At 44.1% G+C, this 25,678-nt stretch overlaps 2 protein-coding genes across 3 annotated transcripts in view; one reads left to right on the forward strand and one right to left on the reverse strand.

Moving 5' to 3' along the window:
• LOC101950383 (sodium-dependent neutral amino acid transporter B(0)AT3) overlaps positions 1 to 25,678 on the reverse strand; it is an 80,204-nt gene that overhangs the window by 17,311 nt on the left and 37,215 nt on the right. For both annotated transcript variants that reach the window (XM_024110234.3, XM_005290075.4), the window contains 6 exons: positions 19,723 to 19,904; positions 19,281 to 19,391; positions 9,416 to 9,528; positions 2,683 to 2,811; positions 1,743 to 1,899; positions 414 to 618 (listed from right to left, as the gene is read on the reverse strand). In XM_024110234.3, the coding sequence (XP_023966002.1) occupies positions 414 to 618; positions 1,743 to 1,899; positions 2,683 to 2,811; positions 9,416 to 9,528; positions 19,281 to 19,391; positions 19,723 to 19,904 (897 nt within the window). The remainder of the gene's footprint in view (positions 1 to 413; positions 619 to 1,742; positions 1,900 to 2,682; positions 2,812 to 9,415; positions 9,529 to 19,280; positions 19,392 to 19,722; positions 19,905 to 25,678) is intronic.
• Positions 3,787 to 6,364, forward strand: LOC135981478 (uncharacterized). The gene is made up of 2 exons (XM_065584164.1): positions 3,787 to 4,767; positions 5,762 to 6,364. Exons 1-2 carry the CDS (start codon positions 4,188 to 4,190, stop codon positions 6,235 to 6,237), a joined length of 1,056 nt encoding a protein of 351 aa, XP_065440236.1. The 5' UTR covers positions 3,787 to 4,187; the 3' UTR covers positions 6,238 to 6,364.

Below are 25,678 nucleotides of genomic sequence, written 5' to 3' on the forward strand. Positions count from 1 at the left end.
GCTCTCATTAGAGAGATTAAGGTAGAGAACACTCTTATTCTGCTTGCTTCCACTAAAGGAAACTACATATGAAAACTAACAATATCACAAGCATTTTTTCAAAGATGGAACAGTACTCTCCAGCTAAGAAAAAAATGTGAAGGACTATGTAACATCATCATCTGGCAACTTCTGCCATAACAACACATTATAACAACACTGATCTATACATTGTGTCTCCTATAAAGAGACTTGATAAAGCAGTTGAACTCACAATTGTAATATCTTCATTTACATTCTGAAGTGGCTATGAGCAAATATTGCAAGCTAATTCCCCATAAAATGTTTACAAACTCATGAACTCTTAATAGTTTAATAAAGAGCCTAGCTTCTGTAAACAAAATGAAGAAAGTGACTATAAACAACCTGCTCACCTGATAGAACTTCCTTGGGTACAGATTTAGATACAACATGAAGCTCCAAGAGAGGAGTCAAAATTCCCTCAATGTTTCCAAACATAGAACTAAGACCCAAGCTGAACAGCATTACAAAAAACAGGACAGCCCAGCCCTGTGACCCAGGCATCAGAATAATTGCTTCAGTGAAAACAATAAAGGCAAGGCCAGTTCCAGATGCACTCTGCAGAATTCACAAACAGATAACACATTTTGATGAGTAAGATTTATTTTTCAAACATATACCATTGTAATGCACATGCAGATCTTGTTCATTCAAATTATAAACTCCAAGGTCAAGATTTTGGATTGGATGCTTTTCTAAACGAGATGCTCTAATTCAGGGATTGGCAACCTTCGGCATGCGGCCCACCAGGGGCGGGCCGGGCCGGTTTGTTTACCTGCTGCGTCCGCAGGTTTGGCCGATTGTGGCTCCCACTGGCCGCGGTTTGCCATTCCAGGCTAATGGGGGTTGTGGGAAGTGGCGTGAGCCAAGGGATGTGCTGGCCGCTGATTCCCGCAGCCCCCATTCGCCTGGAACGGTGAACCACGGCCAGTGGGAGCCGCAACAGGGCAGGTAAACAAACCAGCCCAGCCCGCCAGGGGGCTTACCCTGGCGTGCCGCGTGCCGAAGGTTGCTGATCCCTGCTCTAATTTCAAGCTATTGGACTTGAAGCAGGAATTAATTTAGGGAAGTCCTATGGCCTGTGTTATAAAGGAGGTCAGACTAAGATGATCCCTTCTGGCTTAAAAACTAAGAATCTATTAATTTTAAGAAAATGAGTTTGTAAATTAGGCTCCTATATAAATTACCTGGTTTTCAGAAGTGTTAAGTACTGAAGTCAGTGAGAACTGCTAGCTGCTAAGCACTTTTGCAGATCAATTCACTTATTTAGGTGCCTAAATATGTATTTAGGGGGTCTAGCATAAAATTCACTTTTTTTTAATTCTTGGTCCAAATGTATTTCCTGTGCTATGCAAATAAGCCAAATTAGGGTGAATCATGTGCCCATGGTAGCTTCCAGATGGGAAAACCTTGGTGCAGTTTAAAAAATTGTGTTATGGTGTAAGTTGATAGAGGAATTCTTGGAATGATAAGCCAGAGACCTTTGAGCTCAAAGTTTTTATAACAATACCAATGTCTGAAACGTAGAAAGAAAAGAAATATGGTCGGTTTGGTAGGTATCCCTTGTTCTTTTTAGCAATGTTTTGCAAGTACAATGGAACATATACATTAGGAAGATGAAAAGTATCACGGTCCATAACATTTTTGGGCAAGAGTTATTTTGTGGCATGCAAGCATGATACCTGCTCAAGAAATTCTTGAAGGTCACAACTTCTCAATTTGAGACTAGCAATTTTTTTTGGATGGGTTGTGTTCAGGAATCCAAACCAGATTGTATAGTTGTCTCTCATGATGCTTTGGTCTGGAAGATCAAATTCATTGATGATACTGATAATGTTCCTGCCAGAGAAAGCATGCTTCAATATTTTTCCTTAATGTATAAGAATTTGTTTAGATATCTTTAGATTATAGCTACAGAAGCTTTTGCTGGGACCCATTATCTATTTTGCACTCACCTAGCTATAGTCAGTACTGTATATATTTATTAAAATATTAATAGAGAATTGCATTCAGTTATATACAGTATTCATAATAGAAACAAAAATGTTAAATGGGGGTATTGTTGTCAAAATAATTATGGGGAAAATATTTGGAGAACTAATTATTACAATATGGCTTATAGTTTCAAATACAAACTCTACCTTCAGACTGTCTATGAAGACAGAATACATACAGCAGGTCTTTGTAAAAACATGTTCATATTATTGCTACCTTGTCCTCTCTCCCTCTCGCTTCCACCTGTTATGAGAGCCACTTGTGTTTTGCAAGACAGTTCTTTGGGGCAGGAAATGTCATTTTACTATATAGTTGTATAGCACCTAACACAACTTAGCACTGATCCCTGACTGGGGCCTTCAGGCACAACTGTAATACAAATAAATAAATAAATAAATAATAATGAATAAGTATTTTAATATTTGTTTTACGTGTTATTAATGCCTCCTCTGATAATTATTGATAATGACCTTTTAATGTGCATATGCCATAAAAATGTTTATATTAGGTTTTCTATTTATAACTTGTTCTCCTTCAATACAAATGTGTTCTCTGAATATATGTTTCTGCAGTAGCGTGTTATCTATTTAGGCTGCACTGTAGCATCTGAAAATCCAAGCGTCCCACCTGTCCAGGCAGTCCCAGTAACCAGTGGTTGCCTTAAATCCCAAAATAGAAAAAACTGGGATGGAGGCATACAGTGATGTCATACTATTTACAATTGCTATGGTCACAGCATCCTTCTCACAGTCATTTCTAGAAAGAGAACACATACAAATTAATTTATACAACATGATAGGGTTTATTCAACATATATATATTAGCAAAATAATTAGTTTTTAGTCACTAGTCTACAATTTAATTCATGGACCTAGACTGTGAACTGTTTATATATGTATATATATATAGGGTTGTCAAACGATTAAAACGATAATGCTGCCTGCTTCTTGTTCACAATGTCATCTGAAAGTGAGAACAAGCGTTCGCATAGCACTGTTGTAGCCAGCATCGAAGGTATTTACATGCCAGAGGCACTAAAGATTCATATATCCCTTCATGCTTCAACCACCATTCCAGGGGATGTGTCCATGCTGATGATGGGTTCTGCTTGATAACAATCCAAAGCAGTGCAGACCGATGCATGTTCATTTTCATCATCTGAGTCAGATGCCTTTGGCAGAAGGTTGATTTTCTTTTTTGGTGGTTCGGGTTCTGTAGTTTCTGCATTGGAGTGTTGCTCTTTTAAGACTTCTGAAAGCATGCTCCACGCCTCAACTTTTGGAAGGCACTTCAGATTCTTAAACCTTGGGTCAAGTGCTGTAGCTATCTTTAGAAATCTCACATTGGTATCTTCTTTGCGTTTTGTCAAATATGCAGCGAAAGTGTTCTTAAAATGAACATGTGCTGAGTCAGCATCTGAGATTACTATAATGTGAAATATATGGCAGAATGCAGGTAAAATAGAGCCAGAGACATACAGTTCTCCCCGAAGGAGTTCAGTCACAAATTTAATTGATGCATTATTTTTTTAACAAGCATCATCATCATGGAAGCATGTCCTCTGGAATGGTGGCCAAAACATGAAGGGGCATATGAATGTTTAGCATATCTGACAAGTAAATACTTTGCAATGCCGGCTACAAAAGTCCCATACGAACACCTGTTCTCACTTTCTGGTGACATTGTAAATAAGTGGGCAGCATTATCTCCTGTAGATGTAAACAAACTTGTTTGTCTTAGGCCTGGTCTACACTAGGCGTTTATGTCGAAGTTAGCGCCGTTACATCGAATTAACCCTGCACCCGTCCACACTGCGATGCTATTTAGTTCGACATAGAGGTCTCTTTAATTCGACTTCTGTACTCCTCCCCGACGAGGGGAGTAGCGCCAAATTCGACATGGCCATGTCGAATTAGGCTAGGTGTGGATGGAAATCGACGCTAATAGCTCCGGGAGCTATCCCACAGTGCACCACTCTGTTGACGCTCTGGACAGCAGTGCGAGCTCGGATGCTCTGACCAGCCACACAGGAAAAGCCCAGGGAAAATTTGAATTGGAATTCCTTTTCCTGTCTGGCCAGTTTGAATCTCATTTCCTGTCTGGACATCGTGGCGAGCACAGCAGCACTGGCAATGATGCAGAGCTCTCCAGCAGTGATGGCCGTGCAGTCTGTGAATAGAAAGAGGGCCCCATCATGGACTGATCGGGAAGTCTTGGATCTCATCGCTGTGTGGGGCGATGAGTCCGTGCTTTCCGAGCTGCGATCCAAAAGACGGAATGCAAAGATCTACAAGAAGATCTCTAAAGACATGGCAGAGAGAGGATACAGCCGGGATGCAACGCAGTGCCGCGTGAAAATCATGGAGCTGAGACAAGGCTACCAGAAGACCAAAGAGGCAAACGGACGCTCCGGATCCCATCCCCAGACATCCCGTTTCTACGAGGCACTGCATTCCATCCTCGGTGCGGCCGCCACCACTACCCCACCAGTGACCGTGGACTCTGAGGATGGGATAGTGTCCACGGCCGGTTCCTCCGACATGTTAGGGGACGGGGAAGATGAGGAAGGAGATGAGGAGGGCGAGGCAGTCGGCAGCGCTCACAACGCTGATTTCCCCGACAGCCAGGATCTCTTCATCACCCTTACAGAGATCCCCTACGAAGCGTCCCCAGCCGTTACCCCGGACACAGAATCTGGTGAAGGATCAGCCAGTAAGTGTTGTAAACATCTAAACATTTATTTTTAACAAAACAGGAATATTAACAATTAAAAGAATGGGTTGTTCATGATTAGTGTGCCCTAGGCACTTAACGGTTTAGTCATGGGCAGTGCAAGTTTTGAAAAAAAATCTAGCAATGTCCGGTTTTCAGTGATTGTCCTGCACAAGCCGCTCTACAGTTTATTCCCTGCTACTGCAGCTACAGTAAAATGCGGTCTATATGTCCGGGGATAGAGCAGTAATCCTCCTGGGATATCTCGATGAAGCTCTCCTGGAGGTAATTTGAAAGCCGTTGCATGAGGTTCCTGGGGAGAGCGGCCTTATTGGGTCCTCTGAAGTACGACACGTTGCCGCGCCACAAGACTATCACGTACTCGGGAATCATTGCTCTGCATAGCAGGGCGGCATACGGCCCTGGTCTTTGGAGGCTTTCCCGGAGCATTCTCTGTCTGTCGCTCTCAGAGATCCTCATCAGGGTGATGTCGCCCATGGTGACCTGCTTTTAATTAGGTAGGGGAATGTTAGTGTTGGGACTGCTTTCCCGTTCCTTGACAGAACTGTAACCGCTGGTTTGTAGCCACGCGGTGGAGGCGGGAGAGGGGCAGCCGAAAGGGATCGTTCCCGGGGTCAGCCGCGAGGGGGTGGGACAGGGGCAGAGTTCCCGCTTGCCGGATTGCTGGCTGCAGGAACTGACATAGCTTTAAATGTGAAATGAGGCCAGTGGTAATATAAAAGTTTTAAACTGCCACAAGTGTACGGCTTACCATGTCTGCCTGCAACAGAAATTCCGTTGTGCTGCCCCGCTTCTCAAATGTGCTGTGCAAGACCCCAGGCACTGAATGCGAAGGCCGAAAATTCGACCTTGTGCTGAGTGCACATGTGATAGGTGCTGTGCATGGTCTTGTTCACAGAGAAAGACTATGTTCTTTGTTCACAACTACATTTTTCTTTCTGAGGAATTCACTCCCTTTTTCCCATTTCCACAGCCCCATCTGCGACTGTCTCACAACCTAGCCTGGAATCACACTCCCAGAGGCTAGCGCGGATTAGGCGTAGGAAGAGGAGGACACGGGAGGACATGTTCTCTGAGCTTATGGCCTGTTCCCAAGCCCAGGCAGCACAGCAGACCCAGTGGCGGGAGAACTTGACCCGAATGCACCAAGCCAACATGGATCGGGAGGAGAGGTGGCGTCAGGAAGACCAGCAGGCGACTCAAACGCTGCTTGGACTACTGAGGGAGCAAACGGACACGCTCCAGCGCCTTGTGGATGTTCTGCAGGAACGGAGGCAGGAGGACAGAGCCCCGCTGCAGTCCATCTCTAACCGCCCTCCCCTGCCACCAAGTCCCATACCCACCTCACCCAAAGTGCAAAGAAGGAGAGGCGGCAGAGTCCCTGCTAAGTCTCACTCCACCCCTGCAGAGAGCTCTAGTAGCAGAAGGCTCTCATTTCCCAAAATTTGAAAAGTTCTTTCCTTCCCGCCTGACACAAGCCCCCGTCCAAGTTTCACCTCCCAATGCCATGTGTAGTTGATAATAAAAAATACGTTTCTGTAAACTACTGTTTCAATCATGTTCTTTTGGAGGAGGATGGGAAAAGGGGTTAGTAATTGGACAGGACAGTCACCTTTGGCAGGGTACATAGTCGGGGGCAGGCACAGCAGCAGGGCACATACACAGTGCAGTGATGCAGTGACTAGTTACCCTGGTTAGTCTGGGAGGTTGTTTTCATGTTATGTGGTGGGGGGTGGGTTGCTCTGTGACTTTGTGGCAGGGGAGGGCAGTTACAGATCTTAAGCGGCGGTCCTTAGGCAGGATCACAGAGCCACAAGCAGGGGATCTGTAACCGTCCTCCCCCTGCCACAAAGTCACATAGACCCCCCCCCATACACAGGAGGGGTGACAGGTTGAAACAACCATCCCACCGCAGCGGAGCCTGTCAATCCTTGAGTTTAGAAGCTGCATTCGCGTCACTACACTACACCCGCTCCGCACCATAGTCTGCGTCCCAGTTTTAAAAAATTCCCGCGAAAACAGTATTAACGAAAACGGTGTGCTTTAACAAAGTTGAACTATTTTTATTTCGAAACGTGTGTTGGAAGGGGGGTGAAGGGGGTATGTAACTGGATAGGATAGTCAACATTAACTGGGTAAAGAAACGGGGGCAGGTTTAGCTTCTCAGTACACAAACTTTAAAGTCACAGGTTACCCTGCTCACTCAGGAACTTTGCTTTCAAAGCCTCCCGGATGCACAGCGCTTCCCGCTGGTCTCTTCTAATCGCCCGGCTGTCTGGCTGTGAGTAATCAGCAGCCAGACTATTTTCCTCAACCTCCCACCCCGCCATAAAGGTCTCCCCCTTGCTCTCACAGAGATTGTGGAGCACACAGCAAGCTGCTATAACAATGGGGATATTGGTTTCGCTGAGATCACAGCGAGTCAGTAAGCTTCTCCATCTCCCCTTGAGACGGCCAAAAGCACACTCCACCACCATTCTGCACTTGCTCAGCCGGTAGTTGAAGAGTTCTTTTTCAGTGTCCAGGGCGCCAGTATAGGGCTTCATGAGCCAGGGCATTAGCGGGTAGGCTGGGTCCCCGAGGATGACTATAGGCATCTCCACATCCCCAACAGTTATTTTGTGGTCCGGGAAGTAAATACCTTGTTGCAGCCGTCTAAACAGACCAGAGTTCCTGAAAACACGAGCGTCATGAACCTTGCCCGGCAATCCCACGTAGATGTTGGTAAAACGTCCCCTGTGGTCCACCAGTGCTTGCAGCACCATGGAAAGGTAGCCCTTTCAGTTAATGTACTGGGTGGCCTGGTGGTCCGGTGCCAGGATAGGGATGTGAGTTCCATCTATGGCCCCACAGCAGTTTGGGAATCCCATCGCTGCGAAGCCATCTATGATCGCCTCCACGTTTCCCAGGGTCACTACCTTTGGCAGCAGTACATCAACGATTGCCTTGGCTACTTGCATCACAACAACCCCCACGGTAGATTTGCCCACCCCAAACTGGTTCGCAACTGACCGGTAGCTGTCTGGCGTTGCAAGCTTCCAGAGGGCTATGGCCACTCGCTTCTGTACACTCAGTGCAGCTCGCAAGCGGGTGTCACTGCGCTTCAGGGCAGGGGACAGCAACTCACAAAGTTCAAGGAAAGTTCCCTTCCGCATGCGAAAGTTTCGCAGCCACTGGGATTCATCCCAGACCTGCAGCACTATGCGGTCCCACCACTCAGTGCTTGTTTCCCGTGCCCAGAATCGCCGTTCCACGGCATCAACATGACCCATTGCCACCGCGATGTCCTCGGCGCTGGGTCCCCTGCTTTCTGACAGGTCCGTGCTACTCTCAGACTTCAGGACATCACCGCGGTGCCGTAGCCTGCTTGCCTGACTTTTCTGCATCTGCCTCAGGGAAACCTGTATGATAAGCTGCGAGGCGTTGAGAGCAGCCACAACTGCAGCGATGGTCGCAGCGTGCTCCATGCTCGCAGTTCTGTGGCGTCCGCGCTGTCAATGACTGGAAAAGTGCGCAAAATGATTTCCCGCCGGCGCTTTCAGGGAGGGAGGGCGGGAGTGATGGACGGATGACGACAGTTACCCAAAAGCACCCTCGACACATTTTGTTACCCAGAAGGCATTGCCGGCTACACCCAGAATTCCAATGGGCAGAGGGGACTGCGGGAACTGTGGGATAGCTGACCACAGTGCACCGCTTCGAATGTCGACGCTTTCACCGTTAGTGTGGACGCACAAAGTCGAATTACTGTCCTTAGTGTGGACACACATGTTCGACTTTGCAATATCGACTACAAAAATTCGATGCAAGTAAAATCGAACTACTCTCGTAGTGTAGACAAGGCCTTAGAGATTGACTGAACAAGAAGTAGGACTGAGTGGACTCTAAAGTTTTGCATTGTTTTGTTTTTGAGTGCAGTTATGTAACAAAAAAATCCCTACATTTGTAAGTTGCACTTTCACGATAAAGAGATTGCACTATACTACTTGAATGAGGGGAATTGAAAAATACTGTTTCTTTTGTTTATCATTTTTACAGTGCAAATATTTGTAATAAAAATAACATAAAGTGAGCAGTTTGTATTCTGTGTTGTAATTGAAATCAATATATTTGAAAATGTAGAAAAACATCCAAAAATATTTAATAAATTTCAATTGGTATTCTATTGTTTAACAATGTGATTAAAACTGTGATTAATCATGATTACTTTTTTTAAGCACAATTAATTTTTTTGAGTTAGTCACGTGAATTAACTGTGATTAATCGACAGCCCTAATATTTGTGTGTGTGTTTGTGTATATAATTTTACCCACAGGAAAATCACAAAATGTAAGTCCTGAAATGAAATTATGCTTAGTTTCAATAAGAAATAATATTCATAATATTCTTGCAAATAGTGATATTTGGGAAATAGTCTTCTTTTTTTCCCTTCAGGTTTAAAATGAGTAATTTTTTCTTTCTAATCTATTTAAAATACACATTTATAGTGTGAACATAGTTTAGCCATTGGAAGGTCAAACTTTGATAAGATACTTTACAAGTATCACAAATAAATACTGTTTTTGACAGTTAGAAGAATATGCAACAAATGGTTAATCTAATCTGTGAAAGTCGTAGCCATACTTACTTTGGTGAGTTGTAGCTTGAGAATGCTATAAGTCCTCCAAAAGCCAAGGAGAGAGAGAAAAATATCTGGGTGGCTGCATCAAGCCATACACGGGGATTTTTGAGAATGTTCATCTGAAACAATTGCAATGAATGTGAGTATTAGACTTGCTTCCAAACTTTCAGTTGTCTTTTTCTTTGTTCTCATAGTTCATGAATTGTGGCCCTACTTAAGTGTGCTGAAAAATGGAAGTGAATGCCAAAATATTCCAATAAATCAGCATAATTTGAAGGCCCATTATGTAGGGATTCTGAAATTTGTTAATTTTTAAGATCTCACTCCAAAAAGTAATTGTAGTATTGATATTCTATTTTATGATATAATAATTTTTCTGAGTGACACTTTACATAGACATATTAAACTTTGACTAATACTTTTTTCTCCCTACTTATGTATATGTATTTCTATGGTGCTCATCACAGTAGTAACTGAGCATCTATGAAATCAAGCTACTCCAGTATTGTCTTGCTAGTGATATCTGCTGGGAGAGCAATACAGCGGTGCACAGACAATCCAGGAAGTTTTTGGAAAGTGTAGGGGACAATTTCCTGGAGCAATTGCTGGAGGAACCAACTAAGGGCAGAGCTCTTCTTGACCTGCTGCTTACAATCCAGGAAGAATTAGTAGGGGAAGCAAAAGTGGATGGGAACCTTGGAGGCGGTGACCATGAGATGGTCAAGTTCAGGATCCTGACACAAGGAAGAAAGGAGAGCAGCAGAATATGGACCCTGGACTTCAGAAAAGCAGATTTTGACTCCCTCAGGGAACTGATGTGCAGAATCCCCTCGGAGAATAACATGAGGGGGAAAGGAGTCCAGAAGAGCTGGCTGTATTTTAAAGAATCCTTATTGAGGTTGCAGGAACAAACCATCCCGATGTGTAGAAAGAATAGTAAATATGGCAGGCGACCAGCTTGGCTTAACAGTGAAATCCTTGCCGATCTTAAACACAAAAAAGAAACTTACAGGAAGTAGAAGATTGGACAAATGACCAAGGAGGAGTATAAAAATATTGCTCAGGCATGCAGGAGTGAAATCAGGAAGGCCAAATCACACTTGGAGTTGCAGCTAGCAAGAGATGTTAAGAGTAACAAGAATGGTTTCTTCAGGTATGTTAACAACAAGAAGAAAGTCAAGGAAAGTGTGGGAGGGAGAATGAGGGAGGCAACCTAGTGACAGAGGATGTGGGAAAAGCTCATGTACTCAATGCTTTTTTTGCCTCTGTCTTCACGAACAGGGTCAGCTCCCAGACTACTGCACTGGGCAGCACAGCATGGGGAGGAGGTGACCAGCCCTCTGTGGAGAAAGAAGTGGTTCAGGACTATTTAGAAAATCTGGACGAGCACAAGTCCATGGGACCGGATGCGTTGCATCCGAGGGTGCTAAAGGAGTTGGCGGATGTGATTACAGAGCCATTGGTCATTATCTTTGAAAACTCGTGGCAATCCAGGGAGGTCCTGGACGATTGGAAAAAGGCAAATATAGTGCCCATCTTTAAAACAGGGAAGGAGGATCCGGGGAAATACAGGCCAGTCAGCGTCACCTCAGTTCCTGGAAAAATCATGGAGCAGGTCCTCAAAGAATCAATTCTGAAGCACTTAGAGGAGTGGAAAGGGATCAGGAACAGTGGACATAGATTCACCAAGGGCAAGTCATGCCTGACTAACCTAATTGCCTTCTATGACGAGATAACTGGCTCTGTGGATAAGGGGAAAGCAGTGGATGTGTTATTCCTTGACTTTAGCAAAGCTTTTGATATGGTCTCCCACAGTATTCTTGCGAGCAAGTTAAAGAAGTATGGATTGGATGAATGAACTATAAGGTGGATAGAAAGCTGCCTAGTTCGTCGGGCTCAAAGGGTAGTGATCAATGGCTCCATGCCTAGTTGGCAGCCAGTATCAAGCAGAGTACCCCAAGGGTTGGTCCTGGGGCTGGTTTTGTTCAATATCTTCATTAATGATCTGGAGGATGGCGTCCACTGCACCCTCAGCAAGTTTGCAGATGACACTCAACTGGGAGGAGTGGTAGATATGCTGGAGGGTGGGGATAGCATACAGAGGGACCTAGATAAATTAGAGGATTGGGCCAAAAGATATCTGATGAGGTTCAACAAGGACAAGTGCAGAGTCCTGCACTGAGGACAGAAGAATCCCATGCACTGCTACAGAATAGGGACCGAATGGCTAGGCAGTGGTTCTGCAGAAAAGGACCTAGGGATTACAGTGCACAAGAAGCTGGATATGAGTCGACAGAGTGCCCTTGTTGCCAAGAAGGCTAATGGCATTTTGGGCTGTATAAGTAGGGGCATTGCTAGCAGATCGAGGGACGTGATCATTCCCCTCTATTCGACATTGGTGAGGCCTCATCTGGAGTACTGTGTCCAATTTTGGGCCCCACATTACAAGAAGGATGTGAAAAAATTGGAAAGAGTCCAGCAGAGGGCAACAAAAATTATTAGGGGGCTGGAGCACATGACTTATGAGGAGAGGCTGAGGGAACTGAGCTTGTTTAGTCTGCAGAAGAGAAGAATGAGGGGGGATTTGATAGCTGCTTTCAACTACCTGAAAGGGGGTTCCAAAGAGGCTTGATCTAGACTCTTTTCAGTGGTACCAGATGATAGAACAAGGAGTAATGGTCTCAAGTTGCAGTGGGGGAGGTTTAGGTTGGATATTAGGAAAAACTTTTTCACTAGGAGGGTGGTGAAGCACTGGAATGGGTTACTTAGGGAGTTGGTGGAATCTCCTTCCTTAGAGGCTTTTAAGGTCAGGCTTGACAAAGCCCTGGCTGGGATGATTTAGTTGGGGATTGGTCCTTCTTTGAGCAGGGGGTTGGACTAGATGACCTCCTGAGGTCCCTTTCAACCCCGATATTCTATGATTCTATGATCAACTGTGATATATGAAAATTGTATTTAACCTTCATTGCTTTTTTTTTTTAGAAAAGTGGGTTTATTTTTCCATGTCTCTTGAATCCATGTGTTTTAAAAAAATTACTAGTGGCACCAAAAAGCCACAATCACATAACAAAGTTTTATCAGTTAAAAAGGCATACTAATTGCAGAGAATAAAAAGTAAAGAGATAATCAGAAAAAAGGGGAAGTTGATAATAATGAAAAATGAATTAGAAGTTAAGAAATGCAAACAATTGATAGAAGCTAAAGGTATCAGTGAAAGAATTCATGACCGATAGGGTTAAAAACAATGTCAGTGGGTAGGTGGCCCTCTGATAGGCTCCGCAATGGGGAATGAGGCAACTCATGTTCACTTGGGAGTAGTTAACTCATCAAGTAACTGAGAGGTAGTTAATTAGGCAGGGAAGCACCAGGCATGATAAAAGGACCTCAGAGGGGCAACTTCTGAGGAGAAGAGAAACTGCCAGAGAGGCAGAAGAATTGCAGTGATATGATCCCTCCAGTACACTGGGGAGAAGCTACCAGAGAAGCCAGTGCTCCAAAGAGGGAGAAGCAGGGCCCTGGGCAAGAGGCTGGGGGAGCCTATAGAGAAGGAGAGGTAAGAAATAGCTTATAGAGCAGCACAGAATAGAGAATGATTGGTTCTGGCTGCCATAAACAAGGGCCCTGAGTTGGAACACTGAGTAGAGTGCATGGGTCTGAGTTCTTCTACCTTCTCAAGCCAAGGACTCTTGAGAAGAAGTCTCTAAACCCAGGAGACCTAGGGCTGTCCAGCCCCACTAAAGCCATGCAGCTTCTGACTCTCCATTATCCTGGAGGGCAGAGACTATTAAGAACCTGGCCACAGCTCTGAGTTTTAAAACAGTTGGACAGAGAACTCTGTGGCTCACTGATGATAATTTTTTAGTAGATCCTGGAATAGTAGGGAAGTTCCAGAAGGCAAGAAAACAAATGCTGTGTCAATATTTTAAAAGGGCTCAGATCTATGCCTGACACTAGTCAATATTTTCATCAGTTATCTGAACGTAAATGTAACATCACTGAGTAAAATTTGCAGATAACACAAAGATTGGCAGGGTGGTAAATGATAATATGGCAACTATAGAAAGTGATCTGGGTCTTTTGGTAGGATGGACCAATTGAAACAAAATGCATTTTAAGGCGGCCAAAGGCAAGCCCATGCACATAAGATCAAAGAATGCAGGCCACACCTTCAAAATGGAGGACTATATCCTGGAAATCAGAGATTTCCCCTGGAGCAGCAGCGTTGGGGCCCCCGGGAACGGCAGGGCCCTGGGCTGCCCCCTCACCCCCGCCTTCCCCCCGCAGCAGCAGAGTCCATCAGAATGCCCGTTCCCCTCAGAACACCTGCAGCACCTAAAATTTAGTCGGGGTATCTATAGTACAGCCGTGAATTTTTGTTTATGGCCTGTGGCCTGTCCATATTACTAAAAATACCCATGACTAAACCATAGCCTTATCTATAAACAATCGAAACCACTCGGAAGTGACAAGGAATTCTCTGACAGCGAGGGGACTATCTTGTCTGAATAAAGACAAAAGACTCATTCGGTATATCTGGTGGTAGGGAAAGATACGCTGCATCCATTCACTATGGAAGTATCTTGATAAGCAGGGGTGCTTCATGGAGGACTGGCCCGAGCTCCTTGGGGCTAGCAAGCACTGTAAGAAACTGAACTTTGGGGTGACAATCTACTTTATTAGTAAAGGTAGCTATTAATTGTACACCTAGTACATGTTTTATGATTGTTTTGTGTGTAAGAAACATCACTCACACTTATTTCTATTTGAATCTCTATTTTTTCTTAAATAAATTTCCTTTTGCTTTACTATAATTTAACTCAACTGTTATGTGTGATACAGAAGTAGTGATCAAGGTAAAATGGGTAAACTGTGGTACACTTTCCTTTGGGAACAGAAGATCTGGGATTTCTATGGGTAATCAGTGATCAGGGCTAGATACCACATGGGGACACTTTGAAGGGACTCAGGGGCTGGGGTGCATCTGTTTTCAACTTTCAAGGCAAAGGAAGGGTTGTTTGTGTTAGGGAGCTAATCCCCAGCTGGCACAGGCAAGAATCCCTCTCACTGGAGGCAGGTAGTAATGAGGGGACTCTCCGCCCCAGGTGGCTTGCGAAACATCACAATAGGTCACTAATACAACATGATATAGATTGCTTGGTAAACAGGGTGCAATCAAATGTACATTTTAATAAAGCCAAATGCAAGGTTATACATCTAGGAAAGAAAGAATGTAGGCCATATTTACAAGATAGGGGACTGCATCCTATAAAAAAGCGACTCAGAAAAGGACTTTGCTCATGTCAGCCATGACCCCTATCAGTGCAGGGCTATTATCAAGGGGGATATAAGGTGATCTTTATATGTATAAACAGGGGAATATTGAGCAGGAGTATTAAGGTTATTACCATTGTATTTAGCACCAGTGAGACCCTCTATTGGAATAGTGTGTCTGCTTCTTCTGTTAACATTTTAAAAAAGGATGTTGAAAAATTGGAGACAGTTCAGAGAGAAGTCCTAAGAAAGATTTAAGGAGTTCAATCTATTTATCAAAGAGAAGATTAAGAGAGGACTTGATTGCAGTCTAGAAATACCTTCATCAAGGATCGACATCCTATCCTAAAGGACGATCCCTCACTCTCACAAATCTTGGGAGACAGGCCAGTCCTCGCTTACAGACCGCCCCCCAATTTGAAGCAAATACTCACCAGTAACCACACAACAAAAACACTAACCCAGGAACCTATCCTTGCAACAAAGCCCGTTGCCAACTCTGTCCACATATCTATTCAAGGGACACCATCATAGGACCTAATCACATCAGCCACACCATCAGAGACTCGTTCACCTGCACATTTATCAATGTGATATATGCCATCAGCAATGCCCCTCTGCCATGTACATTGGCCAAACCGGACAGTCTCTACGCAAAAGAATAAATGGACACAAATCAGACGTCAAGAATTATAACATTCCAAAAACCAGTCGGAGAACACTTCAACCTCCCTGGTCACTCAATTACAGACCTTAAAAGTCACAATTCTTCAACAAAAAAACCAGGACCCAGCAGGCTAGTGTAAGAAGAGCTGCAGGGCCAGTATGAGTCCAGTCCCTTGCTTGGAGGAGAGTGGATGGCATGCCTGGCTGGCTGAGGGAACTACAGGACCTTGAACAGGGCAGTGCTGCTGAAAGCCAGGGAGAGCAAGAAGGAGCTCTGAGCTGGCTGCTGGGACTTCATCAGGACAAGGCCCTGAAGTAAGGTGAAGAATGTGCTGGAAGTGGCCCAGGAAATTAGAGCAGCAGTGTAGCTTAGATAAAGGGACATGGCATGTCTGCTACTAATTGGGACCCGGAGTAGAGGGTGGGCCTGGGTTCCCTCTCACCCCAGCCACTGGGAAAGTGGCCTGAACTTTGAGGCACCCCAGAAGGGGAACTGAACTGTAGTGGCCTAGCTGAAGCCAGAAAGGCCCTGAGAGGGTGAAGACACTGCCTTCAGGGAAGGAGGCCTGGGGCACTGCTCTATTCTGGACCAGGGACAACTTGAGAGAGATGTTACAGAGGGAACTGAGAGAGGCCCCTGTTGGACATGCACCCCGGAAGACAGACTTGGCTGGAGGGCTGAGTCATCGAAGACACACCAGAAACTGAGAGTGTGCAGGCACACTCACTGAGACGGGGTGCTCATGAGAGGTGAGTGCACCTTGTTACAATACTGTAATTATATTTTTATGTAAATAGAATCTGAAATCTTTTAGAAAATGTTAAGAATTAGATACATCTTGCAGTACAGGATTTTATAGTAGTTATTTTAGCTATTAAGACAGTGAAAGTCAATTCAATAGGTTTTTGTCCACAAAACTATTGATCTGAACAGATTTTTAAGACCTCTGTTATCCAATTTTATAAAGAAGCATTCTTATTTAGCTGTAGGAGAGAGACTGAAGTGCCATTGTTGTCATACTCCTCTGCTGACATGAATTTAAAATACTTTGTGTAATATTTAAGGACCTAATCCAAAGCCCATTGATGTTTATAATGCTAGGTTCTAGGATAGTTGCAACATCCCTGTAATGTAGTTTACCCTAAATTGCTAAACCGTACGCTCCACCTTAACAACATCTTAACAGTTTTTGCCTAGGAGTGTCCTTCTTTATAAAATAAAATTTCATACATGAATACTGAAGAAACGTAATGTCACCATGTGGTGGTTTAATGATTTGAAGATATGAAGTATCAACCTTAAATCACTTTCTTAATTTTAATTTTTATGGCCATATTTGAAGTATCAACCTTAAATCACTTTCTTAATTTTAATTTTTATGGCCATATTTACTGGTACACTCTAGCTGCTTTACCTTACTATGGAGCCAAGCATATGGATCAGTTAAAACTTGATTTTTCAACTGCCTTCTTAGCTAGAGCAGAAGAAAATAGCCAAAGTGTACACCAGTTTCGCCCTCCCTTCTGTCCTCCAAAGTTCCCCTCCCTCTCACGCCATGTGCACCACCTCCAAATTCACCCTTCTTCTTGGACCTCCTTATGTGACCCTGCGTATACACACATACAGCCTAGATACCCCCTCCTGGCCTACCTGTGGAGTAGATCTGATGCAATGGGTAGCTTTTGAAAAGATATTTAGGATTAATGGTCACTTTTTGCCATTTATTTTTCATAAATGAGTTTATCTTTCACAAACTGCTGCCCCCTTTCCATTTTTCTCAATGGGGATTGAAGCCATAACTGCCCAGAGGGAAGATGGTGGCCCACTATGCTATGAGGAGCCAGAGACACTGTGAGACACAAAGGGACTTAGTGGTGCCTAAATAATAGCCTTCGATGCCTGACATTCACAAAACCATTGTTCTGCTGCCTAACCCTGTCAGCACCTAATCCCAATTTCCCCCCACTGGGAATACACAAAGTTGCCTAAATCCTAACACTTCCCCACAGCTAGATGAGCTGCAAGGCGCCTTACCCCAATGTGATTTTCAAACTAGGCTTTCTCCTGCCTATCTTGCCTTTGTGGCCCGATCTGGTAGGCATGCTCTGAGTATGCCTAACTCACACAAAATACAGCTGGGGTGAGCCAGCTGGGGATTTTGGGGACTGGTTGGTGTGTATGTTCAGAATACCCAATATCCCAGTGATTAAAGCACTCACCTAGGAGATGTGAGAACAGAAACATCCAAAGCAGGGACTGCAGCAGTAAGGGATGGTGGTAAAATGGTGCCTAGCTGGGCCACTCCTTCCCTGGTCCTAGAACAGTGATGGGGAGACCCACACACACTCTGGGGATACTCCAGGTGGTGCCACTCCTCTCCTCCCACATCACGTGGCATTTGGAGAGAAAGGTAGAGAGGAGCCAGCCAGAGACTCCAGCTAGCAGAAGCAAAAGTAGCTAAAGCAGGGACCTGTGGACAGGGCCGGCTCCAGGCACCAGCCGAGCAAGCTGGTGGTTGGGGCGGCAGCTTGTAGGAGGCGGCATTCCGCCCAATCCTAGGGCGGCACGGCTGCTGCTTTTTGTTGTTGTTGTTGTTCCGCTCCGGCCGCCCTGTAGGGAGCAGCGGCGTGGAGGACAGGAGCACCCTGCAGCAAATCTGGCAGGGCAGCCCGCATCCTTCCCTCCCAGCCAACCGGAGTGGTGTGGAGCCCTCCCGGCAGGGGGCACGGCAGGAGGGGCCGTGTGGCAGCACCCCGCTGAAGCCCCTTCTCTCTCTCCCCCCGCTCCCTCCCCCTGTCCCTCCCCCCGCTAGCTGGGGCACAGATGATCTGCAGGACAGGGAGGCACCCTGGCTCCGGCCGCGCCGCAGGTTTTTTTTTTTTTTTTTTGCTTGGAGCAGCCAGAAAGCCAGAGCTGGCCCTGCCTGTGGACATTCCAGGCAAAATCAGTAGATAGTTCTGACTTTCTCTGCCCTGTGCTGATTTGCTGTTTGTGCCAACCCTCTTCCTCCCTCAGTCTCTCTTCGCCTCAGCTTCACTGTACAGTTACACTTCCTGCCTTCTCCCCTCCTCACGAAAAAAGCAATTACAAGCTAAGTAGTTTTCTGAAAATGGCTACAAATGAGGGGAGCTGTGCCTTCAGTCCTATTGAGAACAATGGGGGATGGCAGTAATTTTGAAATAGGACAGTTCTGCATGATAAATCCTGATTCTTTCAGGCTCTGCTGAAGAAGCTTTCAATTACGAAGAATAAGGGGGGTGGGAATTACCATTAATCTTTAAAAGAATCAAGTGTTTAATTCCTAAAGAGAATTATTTTTAAAATCTCAGAAGATTAATTTTTTACTCAGTAAGTACTGTAATTTTCAGAAGGATACACATTTTTCATAAGAAGCTGAATCATCCTTTAAGTGCAAAACTCAATTCCACTTTAACTTTGGTGTCACTAACAATGCCTTCATAGTATGTTTCCACCTAAGCATATACTTAGGTTGGATATTAGGAAAAACTTTTTCACTAGGAGGGTGGTGAAGCACTGGAATGGGTTATCTAGGGAGGTGGTGGCATCTCCTTCCTTAGAGGTTTTTAAGGTCAGGCTTGACAAAGCCATGGCTGGGATGATTTAGTTGGGAATTGATCCTGCTTTGAGCAGGGGGTTGGACTAGATGACCTCCTGAGGTCCCTTCCAACCCTGATATTCTATGATACTGTATCATAAAGTATGGAGAAATGCTTAGTAAAAAAATGATTTAGTACTCCTTTCACTCTTATCACAATCTAAGATATATTCATATAACTACAAATACTTTGACTGAAAAGAACCTTAGATGAAGTACTGGATAGGAAGTTTTTGGAAAAGTGATATTTGAAAGCTAGATGGCTGGTATAACTAGAAAAAAGTATGTTTTTGAATACAGCCAACACTGATACTTACATTAGGAGTGAAGAAGTAAACTAAACCTTCAGTGGCTCCTGGTAGAGTGAGTCCACGAATAAGGAATATAGTTAGGACCACATAAGGAAATATGGCTGTTACATAAATAGCCTAATAGGGAAATAAGAAAAGCGAGACAGAGACAACAAGGTCAATAGAGGTTATTTTAGTTACTACAACATCTCATTCTAGTACAATTTTTTTGAAGCAGCATATTCTAAGTATAACATGTTTTTTTCAGGAAGCAGAATGACCAGTTAGAATTTGTTTTGTCATAAAATCCCTCCCTAAAATACATTTGGGGATATTTACTCTAAGAATTAGGGTTTGAAAGAACATACTTGTTTTTGTATTTCCCATGAAGATGAAATCTAGTACTTTAAGGACAAGAGACAGAGCAGCAAGTCAACTTTTCTAGGTGGTCTTCTCTCTATTTCCTCACCTTTCCTGTGGATTCAATTCCTCGAATGGTACAAATGTACACAATTGCCCAGCAAATGGCTAAGCACAAAACTAACCACCATTGTAAGTTGCCATTGTCAGTGATATCAGAGCTTATGTTTAAAGCTCTCCTGTACCAGAAATAATTTACTGCAGTACTTTCATGGCATTCTTCAATGTATCCTGAAAAGAAAAGTATAACAAGTATTACTAAACTGGCAAGTGTGAAATTTAAACAATATCTCATTTTCCGTGTACTGTGGGAACAATAATTATGAAGCAACTTTCTATATTAGTGAAGAAAGACAGCTATTCTGGAAACTTAAAATATTAGTCAAGACTAAAAGATCAAGGACTGAAATCCTCATCTGGGTAGTGTACAGAAGGGGGCCTTACATCATTTTTACAGCCACCCTATGGGACCAGTTTTAAGCAGCCTTGAGGAGCTATTCTAAATTGCACATGGCAACAATGCCTGCCCAATGGACTTTTGCAGCAGCTAGGGATTGACAGAGTGCAGAGGAGGCTATGCCCATGCCCCAATATATTATCCTATGCAAGGGCTGTGAAGGGGAGACAGAATGCTGGTCATCCTTCCACTGGTGAATTCCCTTATATTGAGGGACTCCTCAGCTGAAAACCACTTTCAGTTTACTTTGTGAAAGCCAGAGTTGGAGCCATTGGACCCAATATTGAGCAGCACACAATGTGTGACATCTTTTATTCAGTTTCCAGTCTTAGCTAGGGCAGCAATATCCAAACTGTGGTCCACGGACCACTGGTATTCTCCAGATTTTTTTACCAGTGGTCAGTCCTGTGGAATAGAGCTGGGCAAATAACTGATTTTGTGGTTCACTGGCAGTTCCAAAAATGAAAAAAAATGATTGGTTTGAGCAAAACTGAAATTCAGAATGTTTGGCAAATCGGAAGTGTTGACAAGTTTTTTTTAAATGGAATGAATCGTTTTATTGTGGGGCTTGTGTGTGTGTGTGTATGAAAACACAGGAAATTAAGAGCTAGATTGACAAGACAGGAGGAGGACATGATGGCACGTGCATTCACCCTTTCCCCCCAAGGGGCTAGGGCATTCACCTAAGATACAGAACATAAGAATGGCCATACTGGGTCAGACCAAAGATCCATCCAGCCCAGTATCCTGTCTACCAACAGTGGCCAATGCCAGGTGCCCTAGAGGAAGTGAACCTAACAGGTAATGATCAAGTGATCTCTCTCCTGCCATCCATCTTCACCCTCTGACAAACAGAGGCTAGGGACACCATTCCTTACCTATCCTGGCTAACAGCCTTTAATGGACTTAACCTCCATCAATTTATCTAGTTCCCTTTTAAACCCTGTTATAGTCCTAGCCTTCACAACCTCCTCAGGCAAGGAGTTCCACAAGTTGACTGTGCGCTGTGTGAAGAACTTCCTTATATTTGTTTTAAACCTGCTGTCCATTAATTTCATTTGGTGGCCCCTAGTTCTTATATTATGGGAACAAGTAAATAACTTTTCATTATTTACTTTCTCCACACCACTCATGATTTTATATACCTCTATCATATCCCCCCTTACTCTCCTCTTTTCCAAGCTGAAAAGTCCTAGCCTCTTTAATCTCTCCTCATATGAGACCCATTCCAAACACCTAAGCATTTTAGTTGCCCTTCTCTGAACTTTTTCTAATGCCAGTATATATTTTGAGATGAGGAGGCCACATCCGTATGCAGTATTCAAGCTGTGGGCATACCATAGATTTATATAAGGGCAATAAGATATTCTCCATATATTCTCTATCCCTTTTTTAATGATTCCTAACATCCTGTTTGCTTTTTTGACTGCCGCTGCACACTGCATGGACGTCTTCAGAGAACTATCCACGATGATTCCAAGATCTCTTTCCTGATTAGTTGTAGCTAAATTAGCCCCCATCATAGTGTATGTATAGTTGGGGTTATTTTTTCCAATGTGCATTACTTTACATTTATCCACATTAAATTTCATTTGCCATTTTGTTGCTCAATCACTTAGTTTTGTGAGATCTTTTTGAAGTTGTTCACAGTCTGCTTTGGTCTTAACTATCTTGAGCAGTTTAGTATCATCTGCAAACTTTGCCACCTCACTGTTTACCCATTTCTCCAGATCATTTATGAATAAGTTGAATAGGATTGGTCCTAGGACTGACCATTGGGGAACACAACTAGTTACCCCTTTCCATTCTGAAAATTTACCATTTATTCCTACCCTTTGTTCCCTGTCTTTTAACCAGTTCTCAATCTATGAAAGGCTCTTCCCTCTTATCCCATGACAACTTAATTTACGTAAGAGCCTTTTGTGAGGGACCTTGTTAAAGGCTTTCTGGAAATCTAAGTACACTATGTCCACTGGATCCCCCTTGTCCACGTGTTTGTTGACCCCTTCAAAGAACTCTAATAGATTAGTAAGACATGATTTCCCTTAACTTATTGGGCAAAAGTCAACATGGTTTCTGTAATGTTCTTCTATGCATCTGACAATTTTATTCTTTACTATTGTTTCAACTAATTTGCCTGGTACTGACGTTAGACTGACCAGTCTGTAATTGCCGGGATCACCTCTAGAGCCCTCTTTAAATATTGGTGTTACATCAGCTATCTTCCAGAAGCAGATTTAAAGGACAGGTTACAAACCATAGTTAATAGTTCCGCAATTTCACATTTGAGTTCTTTCAGAACACTTGGGTGAATGCCATCTGGTCCCGGTGACTTGTTACTGTTAAGTTTATCAATTAATTCCAAAACCTCCTCTAGTGACACCTCAATCTGTGACAATTTCTCAGATTTGTCACCTACAAAAGGACGGCTCAGGTTTGGGAATCTCCCTAACATCTTCAGCCGTGAAGACTGAAACAAAGAATTAATTTAGTTTCTCCACAATGACTTTATCGTCTTTAAGTGCTCCTTTTGTATCTCGATTGTCCAGGGGCCCCACTGGTTGTTTAGCAGGCTTCCTGCTTCTGATGTATGTAAAAAACATTTTATTACCTTTTGAGTTTTTGGCTAGCTGTACTTCAAACTCCTTTTTGGCTTTTCTTATTACATTTTTACACTTAATTTGGCAGTGTTTATTCTCCTTTCTATTTACCTCACTAGGATTTGACTTCCACTTTTTAAAAGATGCCTTTTTATCTCACTGCTTCTTTTACATGGTTGTTAAGCCACGGTGGCTCTTTTTTAGTTCTTTTATTGTGTTTTTTAATTTGGGTTGTACATTTAAGTTGGGCCTCTATTATGGTGTCATTGAAAAGTGTCCATGCAGCTTGCAGGGATTTCACTCTAGTCACTGTACCTTTTTAATTTCTGCTTAACTAACCTCCTCATTTTTGCATAGTTCCCCTTTCTGAAATTAAATGCCACAGTGTTGGGCTGTTGAGGTGTTCTTCTCACCACAGGAATGTTAAATGTTTTTATATTATGGTCACTATTTCCAAGCAATCCTGTTATAGAGAGTCCAGTGCAGGGCAACGAAAATGATTAGGGGGCTGGAGCACATGACTTACGAGGAGAGGCTAAGGGAACTGGGCTTGTTTAGTCTGCAGAAGAGAAGAGTAAGAGGGGATTTGATAGCAGCCTTCAACTATCTGAAGGGGGATTCCAAAGAGGATGGAGCTCGGCTGTTCTCAGCGGTGGCAGATGACAGAACCAAGAGCAATGATCTCAAGTTGCAGTGCGGGAGGTCTAGGTTGGATATTAGGAAATACTATTTTACTAGGAGGGTGGTGAAGCAGTGGAATGGGTTACCTAGGGAGGTGGTGGAATATCCTTCCTTAGAGGTTTTTAAGGTCCGGCTTGACAAAGCCCTTGCTGAGATGATTTAGTTAGTGTTGGTCCTGCTTTGAGCAGGGGGTTGGACTAGATGACCTCCTGAGGTCTCTTCCAACCCTAATCTTCTATGATTCTATGTGGTATATCGACTTTATTAAGGCTTTTGATACTGTCTTGCATGACCTTCTCAAACAAACGAGGGAAATATAACTCTAGATGGAGCTACTATAAGGTGGGTGCATAACTATGCCCTGGGGACGGTTTTATACCCAGTTATTCATGGTTCACAGTCAAGCTGGAAAGGCATATCGAGTGGGGTCCCACAGGGATCAGATCTGAGCCTGGTTCTGTGCAATATCTTAATCAATGATTTAGATAATGACAGAGAGAATCACTTATAACGATTGCAGATGATACCAAGCTGGGAGGGGTTGCAGGTGCTTTGGACGATAGGATTAAAATTCAAAATGATCTGGAGGCATGGTCTGAAGTAAATAAGATAAAATTCAATAAGGACAAATGCAAAGTACTCCAATTAGGAAGGAACAATCAGTTGTGCACATACAGAATGGGAAATGACTTTCTAGGAATGAGTACTGAAGAAAGGGATCTGGGGGTCATAGTGGATCACAAGTTAAATATGAGTCAACAGTGTAACACTGTTGCAAAGAAAGCAAACATCATTCTGGGATATATTAGCAGGAGTGTTATATGCAAAACACTAGAAGCAATTCTTCCGCTCTATTCCTCGCTGATACGGCCTCAACTGGAGTACTGTGTCTAGTTCTGGGTGCCACATTTCAGGAAAGATGTGGATAAATTGAAGAAAACCCAAAGAAGAGCAACAAAAATGATTAAAGGTCTAGAAAACAAGACCTATGAGGAAAGATTGGGGGAAAAGATTGGTTTGTTTAGTCTGGAGAAGAGAAGACTATGGAGGGATGTAATGACATTTTCAAGTACATAAAAGATTGTCCTATCCTCAGTGGTTAAGGAAAACAATTTTTCTTCCTCCTTGTAATAAGAAGCAATGGGCTTAAATTGCAGCATGAGTGGTTTAGGTTGGACATTGGGAAACACCTCCTAACTGTCAGGGTGGTTAAGCACTGGAATAAATTGCCTAGGGAGGTTGTGGAATCTCCATCATTGGAGATTTTTAAGAATAGGTTAGACAAACACCTGTCAGGGATGATCTAGATAATACTTAGTCCTGCCGTGAGTGCAGAGGACTGGACTAGATGACCTTTTGAGATCCCTTCAAGTCCTACAATTGTATGAATATGCTGCTGCGCCTGTGCATAACTTCCTTAGTCCTGACACCCAGGCACCTAAGCGCCAGCAGGATCCTCAAACTAGGCATTTCCCTGCCTCTCTCTCCTGCAGGACCAAATCCAGATAGGTTGGTGAGAGACCATACCACCTTACAAAGGGACTTTGGCTACAGGAACCTCAAGAATTGTGCAGGGATGAAGCTCCAGCACTATTCAGGTCAGGAAATCTAATACTTCACAATTCCTAAGCAACCATGCCCATCTCAAGATTGTCCAGTGATTAGGACACTAGTGTGGAATTTGGGAGACCAGAGTTCAATTCCTTGCAGTGCCACAGACTTCCTGGGTGACCTTGGTAGCTCTGTCCTGCTGCTGTGCCTCTCCCCTGGCACTTCCAGCTTGCTCAGCCCCTCCCCCAGCAGCTGGGCGTGGACAGGGAGCTGAAGGCAGTATGGAGTTGCTTCTCATGTTGGCTGACTCAGCTCAGAGTTGCTGCCTGGAAGAGAGCCCAGCAGGGGAGGTGGTGGTGGCTCACCCCTCTGCTCCCTGCCTGGGCCCAGCTGCCAGAGACAGGGCCAAGTGACTTGGAAATGTGCAGAGGAATGGGGGTTTCCAGCTTGCTAGGCAGCGACCATGAGCAGCCACCCTCAGCCGGTGTGAGAAGCGGCTCTGTCCTGCCCCCTGTACTCCCCGCTCGGGCCCGCTGCTGGGACAGGGGTCAAATGAGCCAGCAATGTGGGGAGATGCAGCAGGAGAAGGCAGAGCCCTCCCTCCCCACAGTTAACTCTGGCAGGGAGAGTGTGGTGGCCCCAGGCCGGGCGCATCACTGGGGAAGGTGTCGGGAGCAGGGTCCCTCTGCTCAGCCAGAAGTAGGGGCATTTCCCAT

This window comes from Chrysemys picta, chromosome 2 (assembly GCF_011386835.1).
Source record: "Chrysemys picta bellii isolate R12L10 chromosome 2, ASM1138683v2, whole genome shotgun sequence".
Taxonomy (NCBI): domain Eukaryota; kingdom Metazoa; phylum Chordata; order Testudines; family Emydidae; genus Chrysemys; species Chrysemys picta.